This window comes from Toxotes jaculatrix, chromosome 3 (genome assembly GCF_017976425.1).
Source record: "Toxotes jaculatrix isolate fToxJac2 chromosome 3, fToxJac2.pri, whole genome shotgun sequence".
NCBI classification, from domain to species: Eukaryota; Metazoa; Chordata; class Actinopteri; family Toxotidae; genus Toxotes; species Toxotes jaculatrix.
This window is the reverse complement of record NC_054396.1, coordinates 18,441,632-18,467,173: the sequence shown is the minus strand read 5'-3', so window position 1 is coordinate 18,467,173 and position 25,542 is coordinate 18,441,632. Positions and strand designations below refer to the sequence as shown.

At 40.1% G+C, this 25,542-nt stretch overlaps 1 protein-coding gene across 1 annotated transcript in view; it reads left to right on the top strand.

Moving 5' to 3' along the window:
- Positions 1-25,542, top strand: part of cacna2d2a (calcium channel, voltage-dependent, alpha 2/delta subunit 2a) — a 145,755-nt gene that overhangs the window by 19,853 nt on the left and 100,360 nt on the right. The window contains exon 3 of the mRNA XM_041032974.1: positions 20,193-20,309. Within this exon, the coding sequence (XP_040888908.1) occupies positions 20,193-20,309 (117 nt within the window). The remainder of the gene's footprint in view (positions 1-20,192; positions 20,310-25,542) is intronic.

Genomic DNA, 25,542 nt, shown 5'->3' with positions numbered 1-25,542 from the left:
AGAGTCTGACCGCCACATGGCCATGCACCCATAAATGAGTGTAGTTACTGTTACAGTAAATTAGCATGATTAAGTCCTAAAAAAAGCATGCAGTTCAGCCTGAGGCCTTTTATGGAGCAGAGAAACTACAAACTCCAACACTGTCGTCACAGCAACAGCAAGTAACAAAAAGAGGAGAGACAGAGAGAGAGACACGGGTAGTGACCATATACCATGAAGTCAGGAGAAGAAGTTCATCTCAAGCATAAAAATAATGACTCCTCCTGATAATGGGCTCAGAGAAAAACTTTATCTGTGAATTTTTTTTTCTTTGTACAAGTGTTAGCTTCACTATTTTAGTGTAGCCACATTTTATGTCTTACAAAATCATGGAGACGGCAAGTAGATTCCTGTAAAGAAGATTCAGGGCTTTAACTTACAGACACTACATGTAAACACAGTAATATGTCTCCGCTCAGACCTTTACAAGATCTCTGGATCTTTACCACACTCTGGAGATGTCCCGCGCTGATCCTAAGGATTGGTATCGAGGCCGATCCCGGCTTAATTCAGTGGATTGATATCGGCTAAAATAATGCAGATCAAAATCAGATCCACCTCTACTTGATTGTGTTGGAGCTGCAGTGCAGCATCCCGCTGCGTAAACCAGCGAAAATTAGCACGTTTAAGTCAAATATTAGCTGGGAACAGTGGTGAGTGACTGTATTTGGACACGGAGGCTGGAAAGATGCACAGCTTCACTAAACTCCGATGCTAATAATCATTAGAAAGTCAGCGTAGAAAATACTCAGCTGCAGCTTCTCTTTTTAGCAGGTGCTGAGCATCGCTTTCAGTTCTTAAAATGACAAACGTCGCCTGTGTTTCGTCATATCAGCTGTCACTAATTAATATGAATTCTGTCAGTGACTTGATGACAGGCCTAAATTAAACTTGTCTGCTGTCTGTTTGTGTGCTCTCTGCGTGACACTGTCAGTACTTTTCAGATAGTTTGTGAGGGAAGAACCTTCACTCTGAGACACCACTGTAACACCACCACCGATACTAAGTGTTTCTTTAGTTCCAACGAAGTGAGACGCCCTCTTTTTAGTGGATCGCGTCATGACACTGTCAGGGGTTGCTTTCTCCCAACTTAACTTTCATTCATATCCTCTTAATAATTCAGCGTTATTCATTTTATATTTTTGAACAGTGACCCTCAGTATTTGGCTCAAGAAGCAGTGAATTGAAATAACAGCTATGTTATTTCGATGTGTCGGATACATGGGTCATGTGATCAACATTTATGTAACCTAAATTAAGTATGGGATTGGACTTAATACTGGCAAAAACCCAGTTATAAAGGACTCTGGTTGGGATTGGTGCCTGTAAAAAAAAGCAAAACAAACAGATGGGGACATCACTACCATTCTCAGCTCCTCTAAGGTTCTCTCTGGACACTTGGTGCTCTGTAAACAGCCATTAATGGTATACAATATGCAGGCTTTGAAGAAGCTCTGAAGCGCTGTGTTAGATAAACACATATCACATATAAACAGAGGCAGATGGAAAAGTAGGTTTTTGTGACTTTGTTCAGTGTGAATGTCTGTGTGGCCCAGCTGTCCTCCAGCCTTTCTAGATACAATGGGATACTTCTTGCCTGCCGACCAGCTACCCCCAAGTGGAAATTGTGAGCTTCCTGTACCACTGATACAGAGACAAACATCCATAAATACTGTGTCCTACAAGCCAGTTCCCACACACCAGTCCTAAGCACTCTATCCCTCCTTTCACCAACTTTCTTTCTCTCTTCTTCCTCTCCCTGTCCCCACTGATGTCCTCCATGTCTCTCCACTCTTTCCCAAATGGATTCTTAGTTTACATATAAGACTAACAGCTTGTTTACAACTTTCACTTGGTTTCATTTTCAAGTTTTGTTCCTTCTTGTTGATGCTCATCAACATGCAGTTCTGTTTTACAGTCTGTGTGAGAAACCAGAGACCTTTAGAAGCATGTCATAATGAAAGGAGAAATAAAAAAACTTCATATTCTGGAAATGTCTCTGTACCTCCTCTTCACTCTAACTCTGCAGAATCCCAGCTCTCCACAACATCTTCATTGAACTCTTCTTCCAAAGACTCTGTAGTGACCTCCTGTAGTCTCTTCTGCGACCTCTTCTTCTGCTGTCTCCCCAGCTTTCTCCCTGCTCCTCACTCTGTCCTGTAATTGCCTCTAAAAAACATTTTGTGTATATACTGCTGGGGTAGAAATATGGTAAAATAAAAGAAAAAATAATTAAATTAAAACCTTGTAAAGCTTGTAGGTGTTATATGTTTTAACTGTTTTTTTAATTAGCACATTCAGCTATAGATGAAATGCATTGCTTGACAAAGACAACAAAAACTACTGTCACAGTCAGTGAATCCAAACAATACATTTTCCCAAAGCAATATAAATGGAGAGTAGATATGATCAGCAGTAAGTAATGACACTCCACAGAGGTGTTGGTCTTTTTAATGTAGCTTTTTAATGGGTATTCTATAATTCATTTTCTGAACAGAACAATGATACAAAGAAATTATGGAAAGTAAAGTTAATATTAATTCGATATTTAGAAACAATGTATGTTATGTTAGTTGTTGATCTATTTGTTGTGCCGGGATTTTTTTTCATAGTAACATTAACCAAATAGCCCTGTTTACCATAACTCCAGATGTCTTAAAACAATAATTAGGTAAACTGGTATATAGGGAGAAGAAAATGCTAAAAGTTTTTCTTAATTTCAAGAGTGAAGTCACTGCGATGCAGTTGAAATCTTTTTAAGTGCAGGTTAGACTGGCACCAGAGACCAAGTGGAACGTGTAACAGGTTCATATTACCTCAGTGTTCAGTGTGTTTAAATGACCACATTCAGCTTGTCATTGTCCCACAGTATGGGGAAAATGATCTACTATATGAGGAGAAAATATGCAACTCAGGTATAAGAATCGTGGTCCGACTCTTGTGCCTGCCTTTTTCTTTTTCCCTCCCTGACATAAAGAAGCCACAGTGACAGACTCACCAAAGTGGAAATTGAAACTTACAGCTTGAAGAATGAGCATTTTATGAAACATTTTCTTTTGTACTGTAGCTTTGCAAATTTGTGCACCAAAGCGTAAACTTTTCAGGCTCCAAAGAGGATCATTCTTTTCAGCCATCAGTCAGGCTGGTTCACAGTCCCTCTGCCTCAAATATCTCTGACACACACTAACACTCTAGCATATAATTATGAGACATAAATGATGAAACAGGGACACCTTTCATCAGTCTATCTCTATAGCTCTGTGCCACGTTAGGGGGATTGGATCAAGCAGCTCACATTCAATAGACTAGAACCAAGGTAGATGATTCTCTATTACAATACCCCCTTTTTTATATATATATTTTCTTCAAAGACACTGTGATAAATGTTCTGTTACAGGGATTCTTATTTTAAATGTTTGGGTGACCCACATTTTCAAAATAGGCCGTAAGTTTGTGTGATCAAAGCTGATTTTTACAGGCTACAGTGCAGGTTTACCTAAATTACTCTGGCACAGTTGTTTTATTTAAATTACCCTCTCTTCTGCAAGGGACTAGGCGAAGCCTTGGCAACCTGTGGATGGTTTTGACATTGGGATTTTGCAGAGCAATTTATGTAACCTTGTAATTCTCACGAGACACAATTGTTGGTTTTGTGAAAAATGTTTTGATAAATTGAATATTAGTATTGTTTTAATGTGAAAATAAAAGACTCGTCAGGCGTCACATAATTGTAGAACCACCTGCTCATTACTCCAGGTCTTAGCCTGCCCTTGATTCTGAGACGTGTTAAATGTGTTTTTGTTTGGTTTTTATGGGTAGAAAGCAGTCGTTACGGCCCAGCATGTGTGTGTGTGTGTTGTGTGATAAAATAGTAAGCAAGGCCTTGCATTGATCTCTATTTTAATAGTGTGTTTGTAGAGCTTTTCAAAGAGCAGCCCACGTGTTCACGGCATTGATTGTTGCACAGTCACACACACTTTGTACAAATGCTGATTGACAGCTCTTTCTTGAATGTTGTCTGCCACGCAAGTTTGGGGGATTGAAGCCGTCTCTCTGCCTCTCTGAATTGGTTGTTCTAAACTGTCTCTCATCAAAATTGAGTTTCTGTTGAAAAGAGTATGGCAAGCAATGTTGGTTCATGAAATGAGAGGTTTTTGGTGTAGCATCAGAATTGTCAGGCTCACAAAAGGAAACTAAAAGCTTGAGATGTTACCTCTCATGTCTGTTCTCCTAACAAGGACCTCAAGTGCCATATCTGTCCTGCTTGTCCCTGATTGGTAAACACTTGAGTTTCATCATGTTTTCTCAGGTTGACTGGATAATGTGCTGAATTTTTACACTGTAAAAATTGCAACTAATAGTCTTTGGTATAAATAATAATAGCCATGATAGCAATATCATTAGGCCTTAAAAGCTTTAATTTGACATGATCACTTTCAAGTTCAGATTTAATTATCACTTTTAGAACTTTAAAACCATTAGTTTATTTGATTGAATGTCTAATTGATTGTTTACTTTACTCATCAATTTAAGCCATTTAGGCACAATAACTGGTTAAAAAGCACAAACCCGGAACCTCATTTGTAAACTCAAATTTCCAAGTGGATAAAACATGCAAATTGTAAAATAATGGGTTACTCATCACGGATTAACAGATATAAAATTATAAGGTAGATCAACTCAAACCCTAAATTTCTGAATTTAAATTTTCTAACTCAAAATTTTGCTGCCTTAAAATTTTGAGATTTCTCAACTTTTTTTTTTTTTTTTAATTAATTCCACGATTTTTTTTCTTATATCCTTAGACCTGTGTGTGTGGAATGACATGTATATTATAACTGATTCACAAGTAAGACAGTTAACAAAACAAAATCCAACAGCAAACTGGAAGACTGTGGGTACAGGCTTGAAGCAGGAGACCATCATTACCCATTTAACGTTAGGACATAGTCAGCTCAATTACACACTTCATAAAACAGGTAAACACCCAACACGACAACACACACTGTAATCAGTTACAATCAGCTGAACATGTCTTATTGGAAAGGGGGAATCATAGTATAATTTTATTTGTTTTCTGCAAATCTATTGCTTCACACTCCAGCTCTGTAGGTGGCGGATAGACAGGTAATAGACTTCTTACATTGTTACAGGCGATTGTTACAGAACATGGCTGATCAGGGAACAAGGTCTGTCTTTTTTTTTGTTCTATGGTGTGACTGAAGCTTAAATAACAGTTTGAGTATGTATGCAAAACTGCTATATTAATATTAGCTCACTGCAGTGATTTAAGTAGCCCAAATTTAGCAATTAATATATTATATTATATTTTTGGTCAAAATGGTTCTGTTTTGGGAAACTGTGCACAAAATGAAAATATGCATTACCGTGCGTAATCCCAAAGATGTTAATGTTATCAGATTGAGTTAGAGCATTTCAAATACTATTACATCAACTATGTCAATGGGCCTAGAACTCTGATAAGAGTTCTTATCAGAGTTCTAGGCTTTGATTTTCAGTGTGTTGGCTTTCATGACTGATCAGCATCTGTCTGATGTCTAGTATACATAATCTAGGAAACTGTGGTCACATATTATTAAAATGTATAAGGCCACTGTATATTGAGCCGTTTGTAAGGAAATCAAAAATTGTGTTTCATTCAACACTGAAACTTTTGCGAACCCTTTAATGTTACCTTTTGTTAGTGGCCACCATTTTGTCCTCGGGTACTGCGGACCCAAAATGTCATTGGCTTTTTAATTGGTTGTCAGTCAACCATGATTTTGGAATGTGTTTTAACTCAAAGAGGTTGAGGATGTTTTCAGTAATGAACCTGATCCATGTGACACGTTTGTCGATCCCAGTTTTTGTATTTGCAGGTTTAATGGATGTATAATTGCTTGCTTTATGAATAATCATATCAGCGTGCAAAGAGGAGGGAAATTGCAGCCTTACAGCAGCCAAACAGCGTGGTGGTTCTGATGAAAGGGATCAGATCCAGTTATGTGGAAACCAGCGAATGAGCTCCGCAGAGAGACATCAGAGCACTGTAGCTGTGTGTTTGCACTCATCTGATATGTGATCATACAGGGCACTTTACCTCTGACCTGGAGTCTGTGGAGTGTGGGTTGCACGCAACCTTCCTATTGTGTCATATATTTAAATATTAAAGTCACACGCATGGGAATCATTAGCCTGGACAAGCCAGCCTCAAATTATTTATCCAAACAAAAATAAGAATGCTCTGAACTTACCAGGCTTGAATATACTTTGATGTGCAAACAGTTTAGACACGTACCAGTAGTATAATATGTATAAAAATGTAAGGCATCTGTCAAAAATGGTTGGCTTATCATACGATATATTACACAGTTTTCTTAAGCCATCAATTTTGTTGCCCAATGGGAGTCCTGATTCATGTACCACACTGGAGCAGAACAAATTAAAACTTTTGTTTCGATGTGGATATCCACCAGGAGCTTGCTTCAAAATAACATGGAAAGTTGATTGATTTGATTAGATCTGTATTTTGAAATGTGTAATTTAAACTACTTCTAATTGGCTTTTTGCTGTTCTTTTTTGCTGTTAATTGTGTGGGTACTGCAACATAGATTGCCATTATAAGGATTAGCACAATAGAGATGGGACTTAAACTTGAGCTAACATTTGGCTGAAATGAAACAGATCTTACAAAGTAAGGATGACACAGTTAATTTTGTAAACACTACATTTTGAACAGGAACTGAATTTTTAATGTTCTGGTGTTTCTGTGCTTGCCATCTCATTCCTACACAGGTTCAAAATTAAATAACTTTAATTCCTTAAGTTGAAATCTCTATAAGCTCTGTAAACGTTTGATATTATAATAAGATTTTAAAGCTTCCACGCAGGTCAAACCTGATTAACTTGTGACCTTACTCTGTATATAGTATATATAGATATCCTTTAAAAGTGTTCATTTCTCTCCTAAAGTTGTAGCTTTTGATGGTGGTGTGTTGTTCCTGTTGTCTAACTAGTGTGTATTATGTGCAAAGGATGGAGAAATAATGGATTCCACTTTATGGAAATGGAAATGTATTGAAATATGATTACAGCTTCTACAGGAGTCCAGTGTTGACGTATTGTGGCAATAGATGTCAGACCTGGGCATAAAAGTATTTTTGAATATGTATCATATATCATCAGTTAAGTGCTCAGTTAAGTGTTGAAGTGTCTGGAAAATAAACGACCACAGTTTGGTTATGTAGCCTGAAGGTGAGGAGGGGTAAGCTTTTGACAAAATTCAAAGCTCAGGTTTTTTTGTTTTTCATTGCTGACTTTTTTTGTGTTAGTCATCTGAAATAAGTGCACTTGTAATATATATTGTGTTGCTGAAAAGCATGTATTTCTATCCATTTATGGGCGTTGGTGTGGTCCAGGCTCAGTATTTTATTAAGGCAGTGGTTGCTGATGTGGGGGTGCCCAGTGAAATGGTTAAGCCCTGGCTCTCTTTCTACAGTGCAGAATGGGTAGGCATTAATCTGGCCCAGCTGGACAGAGGGAAATTAATGATCATTTACACTGACGACATAATCAGGCTTCACGCTGTCCTCCGATACTAAATTGCTTCTTTTGTTCCACAAGATCTCTGTCTTTCTCTCTGAATCTCTCTCTGTCAGTGTCTTTCTCTTTCTCCCTGGCTCTCAACTCTCTTTTTTTTTTTTCCCAGGTCGTTTGCTGTTATCGGTCATTAAGTGCTGCGTTTCCATGGAAACAGCCAGTTTGGCAGGAATTGGCATGCTGTAAAAGCGGCCCTGTGATGTTCAATATGGAGAACTATCTTCCTTCCATTGAGAGCTTGTCCAGTTTAGTGTGTCGCAGCGAACCTGTTAGGGCTTCGAGTTGTGCTGCGGGTTGTGCTGGAGGTTTGGAGGGAAAGAACGAGGATGGTGCGGACTCCTGACTCTCAGTGGGGGTATATATGGAAGGTTGTTGGGGGTGCACCCCCACCCACACAAAGGCATGCACATGGCACGCTGAAGACGTCCCCTCCGTCCCTTATCTCTCAGCTAAGGTTTGTGTAATGCCGTCACTTCTAAGAGCAGTGACCCCATTGGCAGGTTACATGGGGGGCTGTCTGCGTGTAATTAGGCTGCGCTCTGTGTGTAATGACTTAGCATGGAGCCGCTCTCTATCAGGCCCAGCAGACAGCCACTGTTAGTGTTAGACAGTGAGGAGGAGGGAGGAAGGGGTTCGGCCATCACCAAGGGCAAGGCTATAGGACGTTTGGGCAGCCTCGTCTCTCAGAGCAGAGGTTAAATTGAGTTCCTGTGTCAGTGAAAATCCCCCTATCGCTTATCGAAAGGCAAGTGGGTTAAATATTCAGTCTGGGAGGTTTGAAATGTAATCTGCACTGTGAGTTTAAATTGTCTTTGGATTCCTCCCTCTCTGCTCTGTTCTGCCTGTGGTAAGACAGAGATAAGTGGGCCAGAACAAAATGGCTGTCATAGGGGCTGTCACTCACATGTCTTCTGGGCCTGCAGAGTTGGACATAAAACTCAACTTGCAGAGTAATACCGTAGGTTGTACTTGAAACCTGTTGTTTTTTTAATGTTATCTCTGAAATAGATTTTGGGACTACTGGAGACTGATTGTTCACTGCAAAAATAAATAAATAAAATTGCAAGCTGATTGATCTCAGATTTTGCCATCCTCAGCTTTTTTTTTTCTGAAAACATGCAATTACTTAAAGTAGATGAAGTAATTCCATGTGTTCCTGGCAAAGTTTTTCCTCTTCCTGGAATTTCCTAAAAAATAAACAGCACTCTTTTAAGACAAGATTTAATCATAAGGTTGGCAGTTCTCTTCTCAGTTTGAGGAATTTGGAACCCCTGATACTAAAAAAATGCGTCTCCTGGATGTAATTTAGAATTTAGAAATTACACAGATCTAGGATACGTTAATTTGGATTTAAAACAGATTGAAATGATCAACCCACACCGGAAGATTTTTGCCGGTTTTAACAAAATAACATTTGCAGGACTCAGTAATAAACTAAATTAATTCTAAAATGGGAATTTTTTTTCTCCAGCATTTAGCTGTGTTAAAGTCTATATATCTGGGTAATGAGCACTATATTCCACTCCTGTGCATCCCAAGCACGCTATTTTCACCCATTTGAATTATATAATATCACCTCATTGGCCTCTGCTGCTCTAATACCGCTATGAAGTCTCTTCTCCAAATTATAGCTGATCCACACTCGACTGACACTGGCGCTGCAAGTTGCTTACTCTCAGCTCATTATACATTTCATATTTACTGATGTTTTCCAAGAGAGAACTTAGCGGGGGAGATTTAAGATGACTTGTCTTATTTACACAGTTTACAGGAGCAGTAAGACTGCCAGGGGTACAGTAATTTTTTTTTAATACATATAGTGTAACACTGTGGAAACAGAACGACAAAAACAATTTTTTAAAATCTATAGTTTCTAAAGCTTGGAAGAGGAGGTTGGAGATGTGTGGAGCAGTAGTTTATGCGGTGTGGGACAGATTTAGCATCTGTGTAAAAGATGTTGAGAGGATATGAACTGCAGAGGAGGACAGACAGATGGCGTGAAAGAGCAGCGGTGCCTATACTTTCTGGCACGGATGCCCTAGGACCAACATTACCATGAACAGTGAGCTGCAAACCAAAAATAATGCAATTGGACATTGATTATTTAAAAACACATTGAACTGAAAACACCATCTTTGCTTTAAGATCAGAGGATGTTCAGCAAAGCAACTTTTGACAGAGTAGGTTAGTTCTTCTTCGTTTTGTATTGACTTTAAGAAATTTGGAGATAGCACTGGATGAGAGCACTAGCTGGATGCTTAGCTAGCCGTTTGTGTCAATAGACTGAAACAAGCCAAGCTTGCAGTTAGACTGATGGACAGGTGCCAGGCTTCATCAGTGGCGTGGAAGTGGCGCAGTAATTAGTCAAATGAGGAGGAAGTGGAGGAGACGCCACAGAGAGAGAGAGAGAAACCCCCTGGGGCTCTGTCTCCTCAGCAGGAGGACCTCCACGGCCCACTCAAATAAACACACACACAGAAAAACACAACCATGCAAACACAAATTCCCACACATAACAAAACATAATGTGCACACTTTCTCATAGATCCAGAAACAAGGGGCACACACGCCATAAGAAATTATGTACGTGCCCACACACACACGGATGCACACCCATCACATGTTATATTGCTGCTGCTGTGAGTCAGTCTATGTGAATTTTGGCCACTGGTGTTGATTTAGCTTTAGTCTTGGTCTTTTGATGAATATGTGTCTTAGTTTCAGTCAAAGTTTAGTCTTTTGAATGTTCTTGTTTTAATCTAGTTTTAGTCATTAACATGTTAGTCTCGTTTTTGCCATACATTTTTAATCTCTATGTCTTCAATTTATTTGGAGGATACAGCTGTCACCATCATTATAGTTCATTATCGTTACCATGGTTACAGGTGTCCATGTCACTCTGCTTTGCAGTAGTACAGACTGACTCACCTCAGTAAATCCAGTTAGCTATCCAGTTTCCAAATTGTCTGTTTTAACAGAACCACTTTCTGTAATTTAATCTAGTACAGTCGTTCCTGCTAACCTCGCATTACTGCAGCTACCTGTGATGTTTACTACAGAGCAGTGAGCCATTCAGAGGGTGGTTTCACTCACTTGTTCACTAAAATATGGTTCATTTTCGGGGTGTAGGCTGAGTGGAGACGCTATGTTGTAAGATAACATCAGTACTGTGATCTGACTTCAACGGAAATCTAGAGGATGATTTTAATGGACCGACAACATTAGTCCTGGAAACTACTTATTACTCCTGATAGCAGCACTAAAGATGGCCGAATGAAAGTGATGTTGATGTTACCTCGACATGCACATCTCTTGGTAGTTACATTAGCTTACTTTTTTATAAATGTTGGTGTGCTGCCTGCATGTTTTCATAGTTTGACTCAGCTGTTTTGTTGCCGCCTCTTGTTTCTTGATTCTCAGTGGATTGTAGATGAATTTAGTCCATAAATGTGTTTCCTTCAAGAACTGTCAAGGTCACATAACATCACTGACAGAGACAGAACTTTGCAAGGTGTTTCTCATTAACAGTTGTGCAACAGGTCAAGTGGATAGGTAAGCTGAGGAAACAGTTTTACTATTCATGTGATATAGTGTGTGTGTGTGCCTGCAGATGCATGCAGGTCATTAAATAAGACTTCCTATTAAAACTGGTTCCTACTAATTGAAGGAAAAATGTAATACATTATACCATAGCTCTCATTTTTAATGGTTATTTTTTTTTTAACTTTTGTTTCTTGTTTTTGTTGTGGAAAAATAGGTTGTCTATGAAATTTGCACAGGAGTTAATGTGATGTGATGGGGGATAAAATTTGGATGATTGTATGTTTGATATACAGAAGCCCCTGTCTGAGACGCGGCTGTAACAATATGCAGGCAGTGTTGCAGCTACATGAAGTATTGAATAGTGAGTGAGCATGTGGAGGGGGTAGAAGAAGTCAAGAAAATAAGAAAAAATAGTGAAGGGAAGAATTATAGGGAGGATATTTTTGCAGCTGTCTATTTGAGAAAACCTAGTGGATGGGAAAAACAATTCCCTACCATCAGCAAGTTAATAAAAGGGCTGCAGTTTATCTCTGTCTAAAAGACAAATACCCTGACTGAGGATGGAAGGGAGGAGAGGTGCAGGGTGGAGGCTGCCCCACATTTCTTTTCGTCCTTCCCCACTCCAATAAGTCACTTACTATGAATCCTTCTGTCTGATAGTTGCCAACTGGTTGGCTGGTTTGCACGGAGCAAGTCTTGCTGAATCCTGCTATTACACACCGCTTCTGCATGACCCTTTGGTTCTGCTGACAGGGCTAATTAATGAATAGATACAAAACCGGGCAGTTAAAAGATCGCTGTGGGCTCCATCTGTCCATCTGGTCTTGTTTGCCTGTTGGTATGCACCGTCTGTGGCTTGGCATAGTGAATATCCCCTCTCATACACTGTCATACTGGCATGCTTTATCTGTTTGGAGAAAATGTTTTCTTTTTTTTTTATCTGTTCATTTGGGAGCAGAAATGGATCAATTATAATGTAAAACAGTGTTAAAGATCAGTTTACTAAGGATTTTGATTGTCTGTTGATTGGTTAAGGTGGACTACATTGATCAATCAGTTATGGCACTGAATAACAAATCTCAAAACTATAGTAATCACTAACTCTAGAACTGCAAGCACTTTTGTGGGGCCCCGAAATCTTGTGGAATCTTAAAAAAGTGAACTCTGGATGAAGATGATAATTGGATCACTCAGGATGTTGATGAGATGCAATGAAGCAGTGAAGACAGCAAGCTCAAATACCCTGATGACATTGGAATGAGACTATAGAGTACCTGCAGGTGAATACGCTATTTCCGCATGGAGATTAGACAAGGCTGAGCGTATGCAAAGTCTCTTTGGGGTGTTTGTTTACGTGTGTGGCTGCGGTTGTGTAAATAATGTTCTTCTTTGTTCAGACCTCTTTATATCACCAGTTCACAATCCCTGTGATAATGTTATAGAAGCCAATCCACCCTACCTCCGCTCCATGTCATCTCTCTGTTTCTTTCTCGCTCTAATCTCCAGCTCTCCCTAAGGGGTGTATGTAAATATTTAGCCCAGCTTTTGTTTTCTTTGACGACTGCCCGGATGCAGCCTGCTCTGAGTTACTTTGTCTTGGCACTGACACCCTGTGTTGCCTCTGAGACTATGTTGGAATCATGTCTGTTTCTTCTGCTTGCTCTGTTACAATACTGGCTTTTGAAGTTTTTGACTTTAGGAATTTCCTGTTTGAATTTGGTTATTTACACATCTTGTATCAACAGTAGATATATATGCAAAATTAACCTGTATGGCCTTGGGTATCTCAGCTTGTAAATAGCTGCCATTTCACAATTAACAGGATGTTACTTGTTAATCTGTCTGGCACGGGTGTGTGAGTATCAACTGACAGACAACAGACACTGTGCCCCCACCCCCCATAGGTACTCTTGCCTGTAAAGTTTCCATTCTGGTCCTGCACATACTGCATGTATTTTACACATTGACAATGGTGGTATCTCTCAAAATTTGTTGTCATTTTTGAAACAGTGAGTCCTTGATCTTAGACAGAAAGTAGGCTTCTCATTTCATGCTGGCGACCTTTGATTTTGCTGGCTGAAATGACAGTGGATACTGGAAAAATTTGGCACAATTAGCTGGTTGTAAATGTCATATCCAGCTGACTGAATGTTTCCAGCTGAAGCTGTTTTAACATTAAATGAGAAAAGGCTTCAGGATGGGGACTAACCAGTGCATTGTGTGGCAAACACACTGTCTTGGGTGATGATGGGTGAGCCTGCTGGAGTGTAAACTTTCCCAAACCAAATACACAGAAGCACAGAGCTGCTGACATTACCGTAAACTCTGGTATCATACAGGACCAGTGTTGTGCTACCACACAGTGAAAGCGTTGGTCATGAATGGGGCTTTTTTTTTTCAGTGTAATTCAAACTAATGCGATCTTGTTAGTTAATGATGTGGTCCTCGGAAGCAGCGTTTGATTATTACTGTAGGTCAGTAAACTGGTTAGCTGGACATGTTAATGGTAGGAGCTAGAGAGGTTAAAAACATATGATTTAATCCACTCCTTTTGCAACTGCTCTTGTGTTTTTGGTGTTTGAAAGACCAAAGATAAGAAAAAAAAAGACTCCACCCTCCACTCTTTAAATGTCCAGTATTGCTCTTAGTGGAGCTCCATGCTTCTTCATGTGGAGAAATTCAAAGCTTGACGGGCCCGCTGTGCCTAGTTGCTAAGGTATGATTGGATAATCACTGTTTGGGGGAGGGATTGATGAATGGTCAATTTGCTGTAGCATTCACTGAATAAAAATCCAGTAACTCAAAGGAAATCTTTGAAACTCAAAAGGAAAATTAGTCCTCAGGAGTCTTGTTTTGTGTCTCATACAGAACTGTTGATGACGTTATTCACATGGTGGACTATATTGTGTTCAGCTGGTATGATACAATACCAAACCCTGGTAGCTGTGAAAGCAGGTGGCAGATTAGCTGTATACGTGTTGCCCTTTGTTGACGCACTCATCTGTCTCTTTTTTTCCTCCTCCGTCTCCCTGAGACAGTAGCAGTCAGTGTTTCTCTGCCTGACTGGACTCCTCTGGAGGCTCCCAGTCTATACTATTGAACTACGAGAGGCTTCTGGTGTGTTGTATCTTATCGAGCTCCTCTGAGGGGCTTCTGCTCCCTATGTCTTCACTCTTATTGCACTCTTCCTGGGGCCCGTGGAAGCTGGGTCTGCTCGGCAGAGCCCACTAATATTCCTTAATGATGTGGCATCTGTCTCTGTCAACCTCCGCTCTGTTGCAGCCAGACGCGGCCTATTGTGGCTGACTTCACAGAGAGATAAGCAGTCCTCTCTCTTAGACACAGGCAAAAGGACAATAACATCAACACTACCAAAGAACATCAGTGCTACCAGCGAACATAGTGAAAAAGTCAACAAATAAGTCTTTAAACAAAGTGGCAGAGGCAGACAGAAATCTTTTATCATTTGTTATCATTTTTACTGTTTTGACTTTCTTCTACTGTTTTGATGACAGGAGGAACATTTTGAAAAATCCACGGTTGTGCGATAACACAAGTCGGTATTGAAATTTTATGCAGCATTAACAAGTCTTTTTTTTCTACGATGTAACCGGAGCTGAGGAGCAGGGGGATTGACTTGCAAAACAGTGGACTTCTTTGATGAACACTGGGAGCCAGCTGAATCTGCATACCACTTTTTAACAGTAATTTTCTGGAGTCTCGCCACCCTCTGTCTTCCCATCTGTGTGTTTACAGTGACACTCAGAGCTTGGCACACTGGAACCAGTCATCATGGCTAATGATGAGAATGTGAGTATGTGTGACGTGTGTGAGCTGCACAGAGGGCTTGAATGTGAGTTTGCGCACGTGTACATTTGCATGTCTCACTGTCTGCGTGATTCTCAGTGTGTACTTGAGTGTCCTGCCTGCCAGAGCAAGCATATTGGTGGCGATTGGCATAGCTAGTTCTGTCATATCCTGTGTGAGCGTTAGCAGCAGAAGGTCCGATTGGCCGTCAGTGGAAGTCTTCGGAGCCACCTCTCCTCTTTTCCTGTGAGAATGACAGCCCTACACAGAAAGCTGTCCAGACGTCACAGCCTCGAGCCAACAGCATAACTGATTAACACAGCTAATTTGCTCTGCAGCCTTTCCAATCCATGAATTATAAGTCCTCTTTATAAAAATGATGGGCACCACAAAACAGTTATGCTTATTGTATCCTTTTTTTTTCCCTCCTGTTTTGAGTCCATTATTTTTTATAAAGTGCTGCTTAGAACTGACATTTCTGTAATGTAAATGGGAGTAAAACATGCCCGTAGTCTTTGAGGGAGTAAGAACATCAGTCAACATATTTCAAATAAATAACTGAATAAATTAGTGAGAATTTACAGGTATTTGAGACAGGCATTGTTGTGGCTACACTATATACAGTGACGAAAGATAACTGGGTTCATTTTGTCAAGTACTGCCTCTAAATACAATTTTCAGACATGGAATTGCTTTTTTACTCCACCACTATTTATTTCACAACTTCAGTGACCAACTTCTAGCTGAAGGGGATTTAAAGCTCCACAGGCCTATCGTGGCCAGCATTACCATGTGCTGTCTGTCTGAGCCCATTGCTTCTCCAGCCTAATGCTCATTGGCTGGCTGCTTTTCTCTGGGCCAGAGCTCTGTCTGGTTGACAGCACAGCTCAATCTTCTCTCAGAATGGACAGGAACCTCATCTGCCAGTTACAGGAGCCTGTAATGGCCAACCTGTCAGAGAGATGAGCACCCTGCAGAACTATCTATCTTTATTTGTCTCTCTTTTGTATTTTTTTATTAGTCCATGTAGAGCGATAAAATGGATAAAACAGGTTTTCCTCAGGCAAACATCCATAGCGGTTCACATATAAAATGGCAGAGTAACTGATACCAGTGCTGTTTATGTGGCGGCACATGATACATAATAGACATAGGTCACTGGGGAATGGAACAAACTGTGTAGGTGGATACAGTACACTGGTGTCATGCCCATTTAAACTGAGGGAGCACACTGCCGTTCAGGTATATGACACTGATCTAACAACTGCTAGATTTATGGTTAAAGTGGGCAGTGAGGACAAAATTATCAACATGATATCGAATCAAAGCGTAAAGTTTTTAATGTCATGTTATGACATTTTGTGCACGATTTAAAATCAAAAACTTTGAAGTTTTTTTGTTTGTGTTTTTACTACTGTACTTACGTAACAAATTACTTTTTCCCCTAGTATTGAAGATGAATACAGTGAGACAGATTTGTGTTGAATTGAGCTTCTTATTATTGTAGATTCAAAACCATCTCAGTATGCAAATCTTAGCACAAAGTTATTTGCAGAGATGATAAAAGGTAATATTGAATCATTGTCCAGCCCTGTGAGCTTTTATTTTCTGTCCTCTGGTGAACCACAGTGTGTTACGTGCAACAGAATCCATATAGGTCAAGAGGGGATACTTAGGGATAAGCTGTAACCTATAATATAAATAATACCGAACAAATCCAGTTTAATAATTCCTCTGCTTTTGTTTGTGACCTGGGAGCTGCTGTGCATTTACTCACTGAGCATGTGTTACTGCTGCTAATTTTCATGTATTCTGGACCACAATGACAGTGGTTGACTTAATTTCTCAATGGTTTGCTGACTGTATGCTTTGAGGAGGTAATTAAGCAGTGCATTTTCCAATGAGGCTGTTTGATGATTATAGTAGCGGAGACTACACAAACGGTACACCGAAATCAATTTAAATCCCTAAATACTGTATAGAATAAGCATTCAGCATAAATAACGGAAGTTGCATTACAACATTTTGTTTTTTTTTCCCTGAAAAATGCTCCCTGAGATATTTTTTTAATGGATTCACACAAGAAATGGACCTTACTGTGAATTATAACAAATAACAAATAAAACATGTTTTTTGAATCCCCACATGAAGCAAAATGAGTCTTATTGATCTCTCACTCTGCCTACTGTGTTTTGTTTTCTAAGCTCAGAGTAGAGAAGGCTCTGCCTGTAATGTCCCCAAGACTGCTATGAATCTTCCAGAGAGAGGCAGAACCAGAAAGCACTACCCCACATTAAGGGAATGAATATTGATTTAAAAACAAATTTGACATGGTTTTTAAATCGACTTGAAAAATGCATCGCTTAAAAGAGTCAGGGGTTTGTAGTCTGTCAATGGAGCAGAGAAAACTTCACTCTTGTTTTATGGTTTAATAAGATTTCCTTAATGGCTTCTTCCACCTTGAGAAAAATCCCTCTGAAATGGTGTGTGCTGATGAGTGTTTATGTGTATATATGTGTATGTGCAAATGTGCAGTTAGGTTCATGTGTGCAAATACTGACATGATTATTGTTCTGATGTCTGAGGGCTGCCTCATTTAGATCTTAGGGGTAATGACTAATATGTGTATGTCTGTGTGTGCACGCAGAGACTATTGAATTGCAGACTAATGACTTTTTCAGAATCTGAATCACAAAATGAAAAGAGCCCAACTAAAAGAATTGAACCACTGGTTTCACTTATTAAAAATCATTGAATATATGAATTTTATGAATATATTTTTCTGTTGCCTTGTCTGCAGATTGCACCTTCACATTTCGCTCTGAGAAGTAGAAGTGTTGTTTGAAACTAAGCAGGATCTCTGATCCCACAGTGGGCTGCCAAAATAAGACACCAGGCAATCTCGCCAGAGTGCTTGGTTGGCATGGTCTGAGCTTCTGGGGCCAGGTTTGCCTGCTCATTGGGCCAGTGGAAGGAAACTGTCTCTGGCTGCCTGCCCAGCTTTCAGTTCGACAGAGATGGATCATATGGACGCCAGCGTTTTCCTTTCCTAATTGCTGCATATCAACACATCAATCCCACAGACATAATATTTCATAACGGAGCGAGAGATCCTTACTTTGACAGTTTTAAAAGAACTGTGAGAATGTTTGATTGGTAGACATTCAGTCATTAGACCTCAGAGTCAGGCAACGTGCCAACGCGTCATGTTTGATCTGTTTGATATGTGTGCCGTGTCGTGTGTGGAGATCAACAATTGAATCTCAAACACGATAAATAGTCACTGAAACCCCAGGCAACAATAGGTTAGTTTAATTGGTTCATAACCTGAATCACATGATAAATGCAAACAAAGGCTTGCTCACTGTGAGCAGTTCAAACTGATCAACCCACAAAGTGCAGGTGGCCTGCAAGAGGCTGGTAAGTTTTTCCTCTGCATAATGGTATACACACAGCTGCAAGTAATAAAGTTTGACTGAGAGCTTCCATGTTTGTTTTTTCTTCTTAGTCCTACTGACCAGGCTGGTCTAAAGTCTTGTTGTCTAAGGTGTGTCCCAGTAACATCCCAGTGTCTGAGGTCAATCTGTAATGTGGTGTGGTGTAGAGCTGGTACGTTGTTGTCAAAATGTGTAGTTTGTGTCTCATTCAAGGATTTTAAATATTTAAAAGCAGAAAAAACGCTCTCTGTGTGTAATATGGTTGACCATTATACCTTTTCCCAGAGAGCTGTTACAACTATGCTGTCAAATTGTGTCAGTTGTCACAATTTGAGAGGTTTTTTTTGTAAGAAATAAACAGAAACCTGAAATCAGCCTCTTTAAAATTCTTAGTTTGACCTAAGAAACTGCATTGAAGTCCCTATACTGGCAAACTTCTTTAGAAGAGATGTCAAGATTTTATAATTAATTAACTTTTTTTTATTTATTTATTTTTTTTAAAAGTACATAATGACACATCTCACAAAAGTCCTCCCACCAGAATCGCAAGATCAATCAAATTTAATCACTGGCTACACCTAAAACAAGTATGACATCTTTTGTTCAGGCTGCTGTGGCTTCAGATTCACTTTTTGACTTAAATCTTAACATGCATCTTTATAGTCTTGATTTTACTTGTTCTCTGTGGAATTCACTGCAGTATATTCTCACATATCAATAGTTCAATGTAAAGTGTGCAATTACTTGAGTAAATGATTGATAGATTGAAGAGCTCAGTTTCTAGCAACTCACAGTAAGGCCATTTAAACTAGACGCACAACAGAAGTAAATGCAGCATTTCATCCTTGCATTTCAGACTAATTGCTTTGAAATATTCAACAACAGGCTTTTCCTGGTTTTCCTTCGGAAGAACTATACAAAATGGTTTTATGGTGTGAAAGTGGGTCTTGCAGTGTCTTAGGGCAGCAGGATAAGTGGTAATCCCTCGGGCAGGGCTCTGTTGTAGACTACAGATCCTATAGAGAGCCCTGGCCGCTGAGTCAGCCACAATTCTTCCAGGGGTAGCAGACTAATCTCCCAAGTACTTTCCTCTGTCAGCGGTCCAGGCATCCATCGTTCTGCCTCTGGATGCCCGTCCTTTCCAAACGTCCCATCCCAAACCCATTTCTCTTACTTGTTTTATAAGGTTTGCAAAGTCTGAGTTTGTATAATGGGTCTTACCTGGTTTTATTCTTCCTAATGCCCCAGTAAGAGTGCTTTATATGTTGCAGTTTCTTTGTGGAAATGTTGTAATTGCTATTTTCACTTTAACCAAGGTCCTTCATTGGTTGCAAAAATTCTACTGCTGGTTGGGTTTAGGATAACCTTCAGTAACCCAATGGATTAAGTCACAAATATGTTGTCACCAAGCTGTAAATAAGGCTGCTTGTCTTAGTGCCAGAGGAGTTAACATTGTGGAAATACAAGGTGTTCTCCCCAGCAGTGAGGATCTGCTGGAGTTTGCGTTTATTTAATTTGATCCTGACTGCCAGACTGCAGCTGGCTAGCTAAGTGCTTTGCCATTAAGGCTCTGTTCTGTATTTAATTCTGCTACAGTGCTGAGGCTTATGAGTGTAATGGCAGGCTGTGTTCTGCCTGTTCTACAGTAAATGTTTATCATCGTGTGTGCTACCTTGAGAATAAACAAACAGCTCCTCTGTGATCCTCTTAATTAAGCTAATAGTTCCGGTCAGCTGACCTTTGATTCCCTGTGTTCTCCATCTGCAGATTTATAATGAGAAGAAGAGCCAGTTTGAAATCAAGAGAAACAACCCCAAGGACTTGGTGGAGAGAGTGGCACGGGACATCTCCAAACTGCTCAACAGTAAAAGGAAAGCCCTGGAGGTAAGAGGACGATGCTCTGCACATCACAACACCTGTGTACAAATGCATACTATAGTCTTCAGCATAGACGCACACATACATGGTGGATCTCTCTCTCTCTCTCTCTCTCTCTCTCTCTCTCTCTCTCTCTCTCTCTCTCTCTCTCTCTCTCTCTCTCTCTCTCTCCTTATCTTCCTTTCTCTGTTGGCATTCTGATTAGGTGAAATCTACTTTATTTTCAAGGCTTGTCCACTTGGCTAATGAGGCCAAAATCAATATCAATAATCAATAATCAAAATAACATTTGTCAATAAAGTATCGACTTTATACTTTTAATAGGAACTATTGAATACAATTTTAAGTTTCTCAGTGACAGAAATGGAGATAATTTTCTTTACCTTTTTTTTCTGTTCAGTGTTGGGGACGTATGTTCTGAAGGATAGTTTGTGTTGTCTGTGAGAAGAAGGGTTATTTCAGAGGTTGTCATTTCCATGTCCTGCATGTTGGGATATAATTATTCCCACTGTTATGCTCAGACAGTCCTGTGATTAATTAAAAATTTTGTTTTGCTCTCACAATGGGGAACCTCTAACCCCTTAGAGAAGAAGGGGGGGTTGTCAAAGTTCGGTGGAGTGAAGAAAAATGAGAAACGTATACACAATTAATTTAAAATTTTTAAGATGCTGGAGATAAAGGAAAGGAGCATTTGTACTAATTCTGAAAAAGTGGATTTTCTGTTTAGGGGTCTTTCTATGCAAGAAAGTAAAATTGCAGGACATGTTGAGAGCTTATATTTCCTAAATTATCTGATTAGAATTTGTATTTATTGCTTTTTAAAGCTTAATTCACCCTTTTTCCCCTCACAATGACTGTAAGGCAGTCCTTTTAATCAGTTTGGTGATTCTCATCATCTCCACCCACATATACACACACTGTACAGTCGCACACTCATCTGCACACAAACGCTGATTCCTTTTAATCACTGTGATCTTTTTCATCATATGGTGCAGGAGCTACACACACAGAAGCTATGGTATATATATATATTCAAAACCATCTTCTTGCTCTAACGGGCACTGAGCTTTCAGTTTATGTGTGTGTAAGGGTTTCATCAGTGTGTGTGAGAACGTGGAAGGTATAATTTGAATTTCATCCATGTGGCACCTCATTTAATGGAGGGGGCTGTATGAGGGACTGTCCACTTTTCTTTCTGCTGTTTCTGCCCAGATATGGTCGCTCAAGGTGAAAGGATGGACATTTCTTAACACGGCTGAAGCCTTATAAAGGGGCAGAAGTGTATATCTTTCAAGAGCATGAGGTCTTGCGGGATGAGGCACATTCATGCCAAGGAGCAGAAGTCTCTCAAAGGCGCACAGTTAATTCTACAGCTTGGATCCTGAAAGGGAAGACGGCATTACTGTACGTCTCCCCGTGGTCATGTGTAGGATTGGATTAGGAAGAGCACTGACCCTCCAACCCTGTTTTTTTTTTTTTTTTTCAGAGAAGAGTGAGAGGCAGTACTTACACCCCCACCTTCACCACTTCCACCTCTCTCAACACACACACACACACACACACACACCTCCCCACCCTAACCTCCATGAACCACACTGTCACCTCACATCCTGTCTGGGAGATTCACTCAGGAGGGAGGAAATGAGGTGAAAAAAGAGAAGGGCTGGAATGAGAATGTCTCCCTGGGGCGTGGAAAAATCAAGAAAATGATGTTCAGAAATTCATAGATTTAAAAATGAGCAGCAAGCGGGAGGGTAGGAGAGAGGGAGCAGAGGGGTTGGGGGGAAGAGGGAGGTAGAAAAAGAATTTGGGGAAAGAAATCAAAAGAAGAAAGGAGGGAGAAGAGAGAGTCGAATGGTAAAATTGCAAAAGGGAACGAGCAGTGCAAAGAAATAGGGAGTCATTATGTCATTATAGAATACAAACCTTAACAAAAAATAGTATGCAACAAGTTAATGTTTCATTTTGGTAGGTTATGATTTATTTTTTTTCACTAAAACTAAAAATTCGAGACTGTAAGCGAATAAATTCATGTGGACTTATTATTCATACAGAGAGAAAAGTGAAAGCCATGTCTTATTGCAGTCTGTAGATAAGAAGGTCTCAAACTCCGCTGAGCGTAGTATTGACGGCGTTTTATATTCCAGGCTGTTTCTACCCCCTGTAATGGTTATTTAGTCCCATATATTCCCTGCCACACATTTAAAAAATAGGAGCTGTGTGTCTATGTGTGTGCGCAGACGTGTGTACACATGCAGGAAGAAATTATTCTTCTGCAACCTATTTAAATACTGCTTGGGGTGATTCGTTCTAATTCATGTTTATATTACTAATGAGAAAATATGCATTGATTCTAAATGCTCAGTTACTGATATATAGTGGGGATGGAAGCATTTTTCAGTGCTCTGGATTTAGTTGCTTTAGCCTTAATTCTGAAATTAGCAACACATTTTAATCTTTTAAAGACTGTGTTTGTATAGCTGGGAAAGAGATGAAAAAAAAAAAAATCCAGTAGGTGAGCCTTTATTTGTTTAACCTGCCTGGGCCAACACTAGCTGGGATTATTTCTGCCATGAACAAGATACAGTTTGTGGTGTGCAACAGTTGGAGAAGGCATCTTAATTAACACAGTCTATGGATGCTATGTGTTCTTGCTTTCACACAGCCACTATTGAAATAGGTATCTAAATATCTATATCATGTAATTAAAAGTGCAGAGTACTCAGTGTTTCTCGTGCCCTAAAAATGGAAGCAACATAAGCTGACTTACTTTTTGTAAAAACCCTCTCCAGTGTTTAGTCTTTCTCTTCTCTTGTCTTAATCTTCTCCACTCCATGTCCCTGTCTGCTCTCCCTTTCTTGCCTCTGGCTTCAGCCATCTTCTCAAACAATGATTTGATTCTACGGTCGGTGCCAAAATTAAAATGTAACACAAACCCTGGTAGGCTGACAGGCTTCCATGTTGCCGCTGGACATTTTATATAAATCTCTTTGTTTTCTGAGGCAGTTTGAAATGTGACTTAGGAAAGCTTCCTCTGATGTCTGAAATTTTTAGCTTATTTCAGTGGCCATGTGAATTGAAGCTGACACCTGGGCTCATTTTTTTCTCATCATTTTTTTTAGCCATTCACCATTTTTAGAGTAGCTGACGCAGCAGCCAATCAGATAAGCGCTGAGAACGGCACTGAGTTGTACTCATGTAAAACTAAAAGTTATAGCTAGCATGAGTCTCAATTGCAAACCACACTGCTCCTCCCAACCCTTCACCTTCATCTTTGTCATGTTCGCTGATGTGAACACGACAAAGTCGTGGGAATCAGGAGCTTGCTGGCTTATATGTAAACCAGGAGCTAATACTAAATTGAGGCCTCTGTGTGTGAGATAAGGTATATAAGAAGTACACACACTGATTGACAGGCGTTAGCTCCCAACCCTTCTGGCCTTCTCTGATTGGTTAGTACTGTGAGGCTCGCTCAAAAACTTTAGAAGTGAATATCTCTGCACTGCTGCCCAGCTGAGTCTGAGCCTTTGACAGCACCTGTCCACAACTAGATATGTTTTGCAGCATATTTCATAATTGATTTTTTTTTTGCCAGTTCATTTATCTGTATAAGTAATACACTTCAACATTTGGCAGATAAAGTTTCCAATAATAAATTAATATTTATTTAGGTTTAAATTATACACCCTTCACAATTCTTTGTTTAAACTGTCACATTTAATCAGTACAAGCTTTTAGACGCTGAAGAAATATAAATATGTACACTATCACTTCCTCTCTAGCCTTGGGACGAAGAGAAGCTACAGTATGAAATAATGTAAACACAGTGAGATATACAGTGAGATAATCTTGCACCAACTTCTTCTGTGGCTTGATTCTGTGGCAGAGGTGTTAGCAGAGAGTTTACAAGTATATAATCATGTGCAGGTAGCATCTGAGTACTGTGTGTGTTTGTGTACTTGTTCACATTGCATACACCAGTACTGCATTTCCATGTGTTTCTTTGTAGTGGTGTTGTGTCTGCCTTTATGTGTGTGCATGTGTGTGCGCGCGCATTTATCAGAGCAACAGGCTCACACCTGAGCGATGCTACAAGAGTGCCTGTCTGACAGGCCTTTTAACCCAGAGCAGCCAGAGAGAACACAGCCCTCCATGTAACCTGTCATGTGTATAAAGCCAAACAGGTGTGATGGACCTCCCAGACTGATCTGAGCCCTCCTCCCTTCACTGCGCTCCTCTTTGTGATGCTCCATATGATCACCATAGAGGCCTGAGATCAGTTGGGCCCCTCAGAACCAGCTGAGACTGCGCAACATCCTGTACACTGTCAGTCAAAGCCTGGCAGAGTTGAGCTGTCAGTCAGGCCGCTGCTGGGATTTTCCAGCCTCAGGGAGGGAAGATGAGGCCATGAGCTACAGACAGAGATCATGTTACATTCCCATCAGCTGCTGCACGGCAAAACTACCATTGTCAAAGCTCTTAAGTTATGATTTCACAGAGGGGACTGGTGGAATAGAGAGGGGACTAAGGTTGGTCTAATCCAATTACACAGATCTCAATACTATTCCAATACCACTTACAGGCTGAAGGATGGCTGCCTCTGGGCTTCTCCCCACTTGATGGATCCACACCCAGTACTCCACTGGGTTGGTTATGGAGATGGTTGCAGGGTCAAACATGGAGATAAGGCATGTGAATGAAGGGACGAGGCCTAGTTGAATGTTCTTTTAAATGCAAGTATCCTGACAAGCAACACAAGTTAGTCAGTTAGTTTTAGCAGCAGGCGTACAGAGAACATACAAAGAAAAACGCTGTTAGCACTGAGGCCTCTCAGTTAAACAAGTGTGCATACTGAGATCAGTGGCGCACTGCACATGATCGACCCATATAAATAGATATGATTCACTGTGAGGTTTAGGTGCCACACAGCGACAGCAGATGTGCAGCAAACCAGAAGTGAAACTGAAGGGTAATGTATTCTCACCTGGGCTCTTCTCACCTGAGGCAGCTTCTCTAATGTCTGTACATATGCTGTACAACAGTGGCAGCACCCATTACAGTTTTGATATTGTCTCTCCTCAAACAGTACATCATCGGCAAGATAGCTGTGTGTTTTTCTCCATGACTTTGACTCCATGCTTTTATGTCGCAGGAATTAAAACCATTCACTGTGTCAGTACATCTGACGTCAAAATTAAAAACCAGTTGAGTGTGAAAATTCATTTTTTAACCTTAAGAA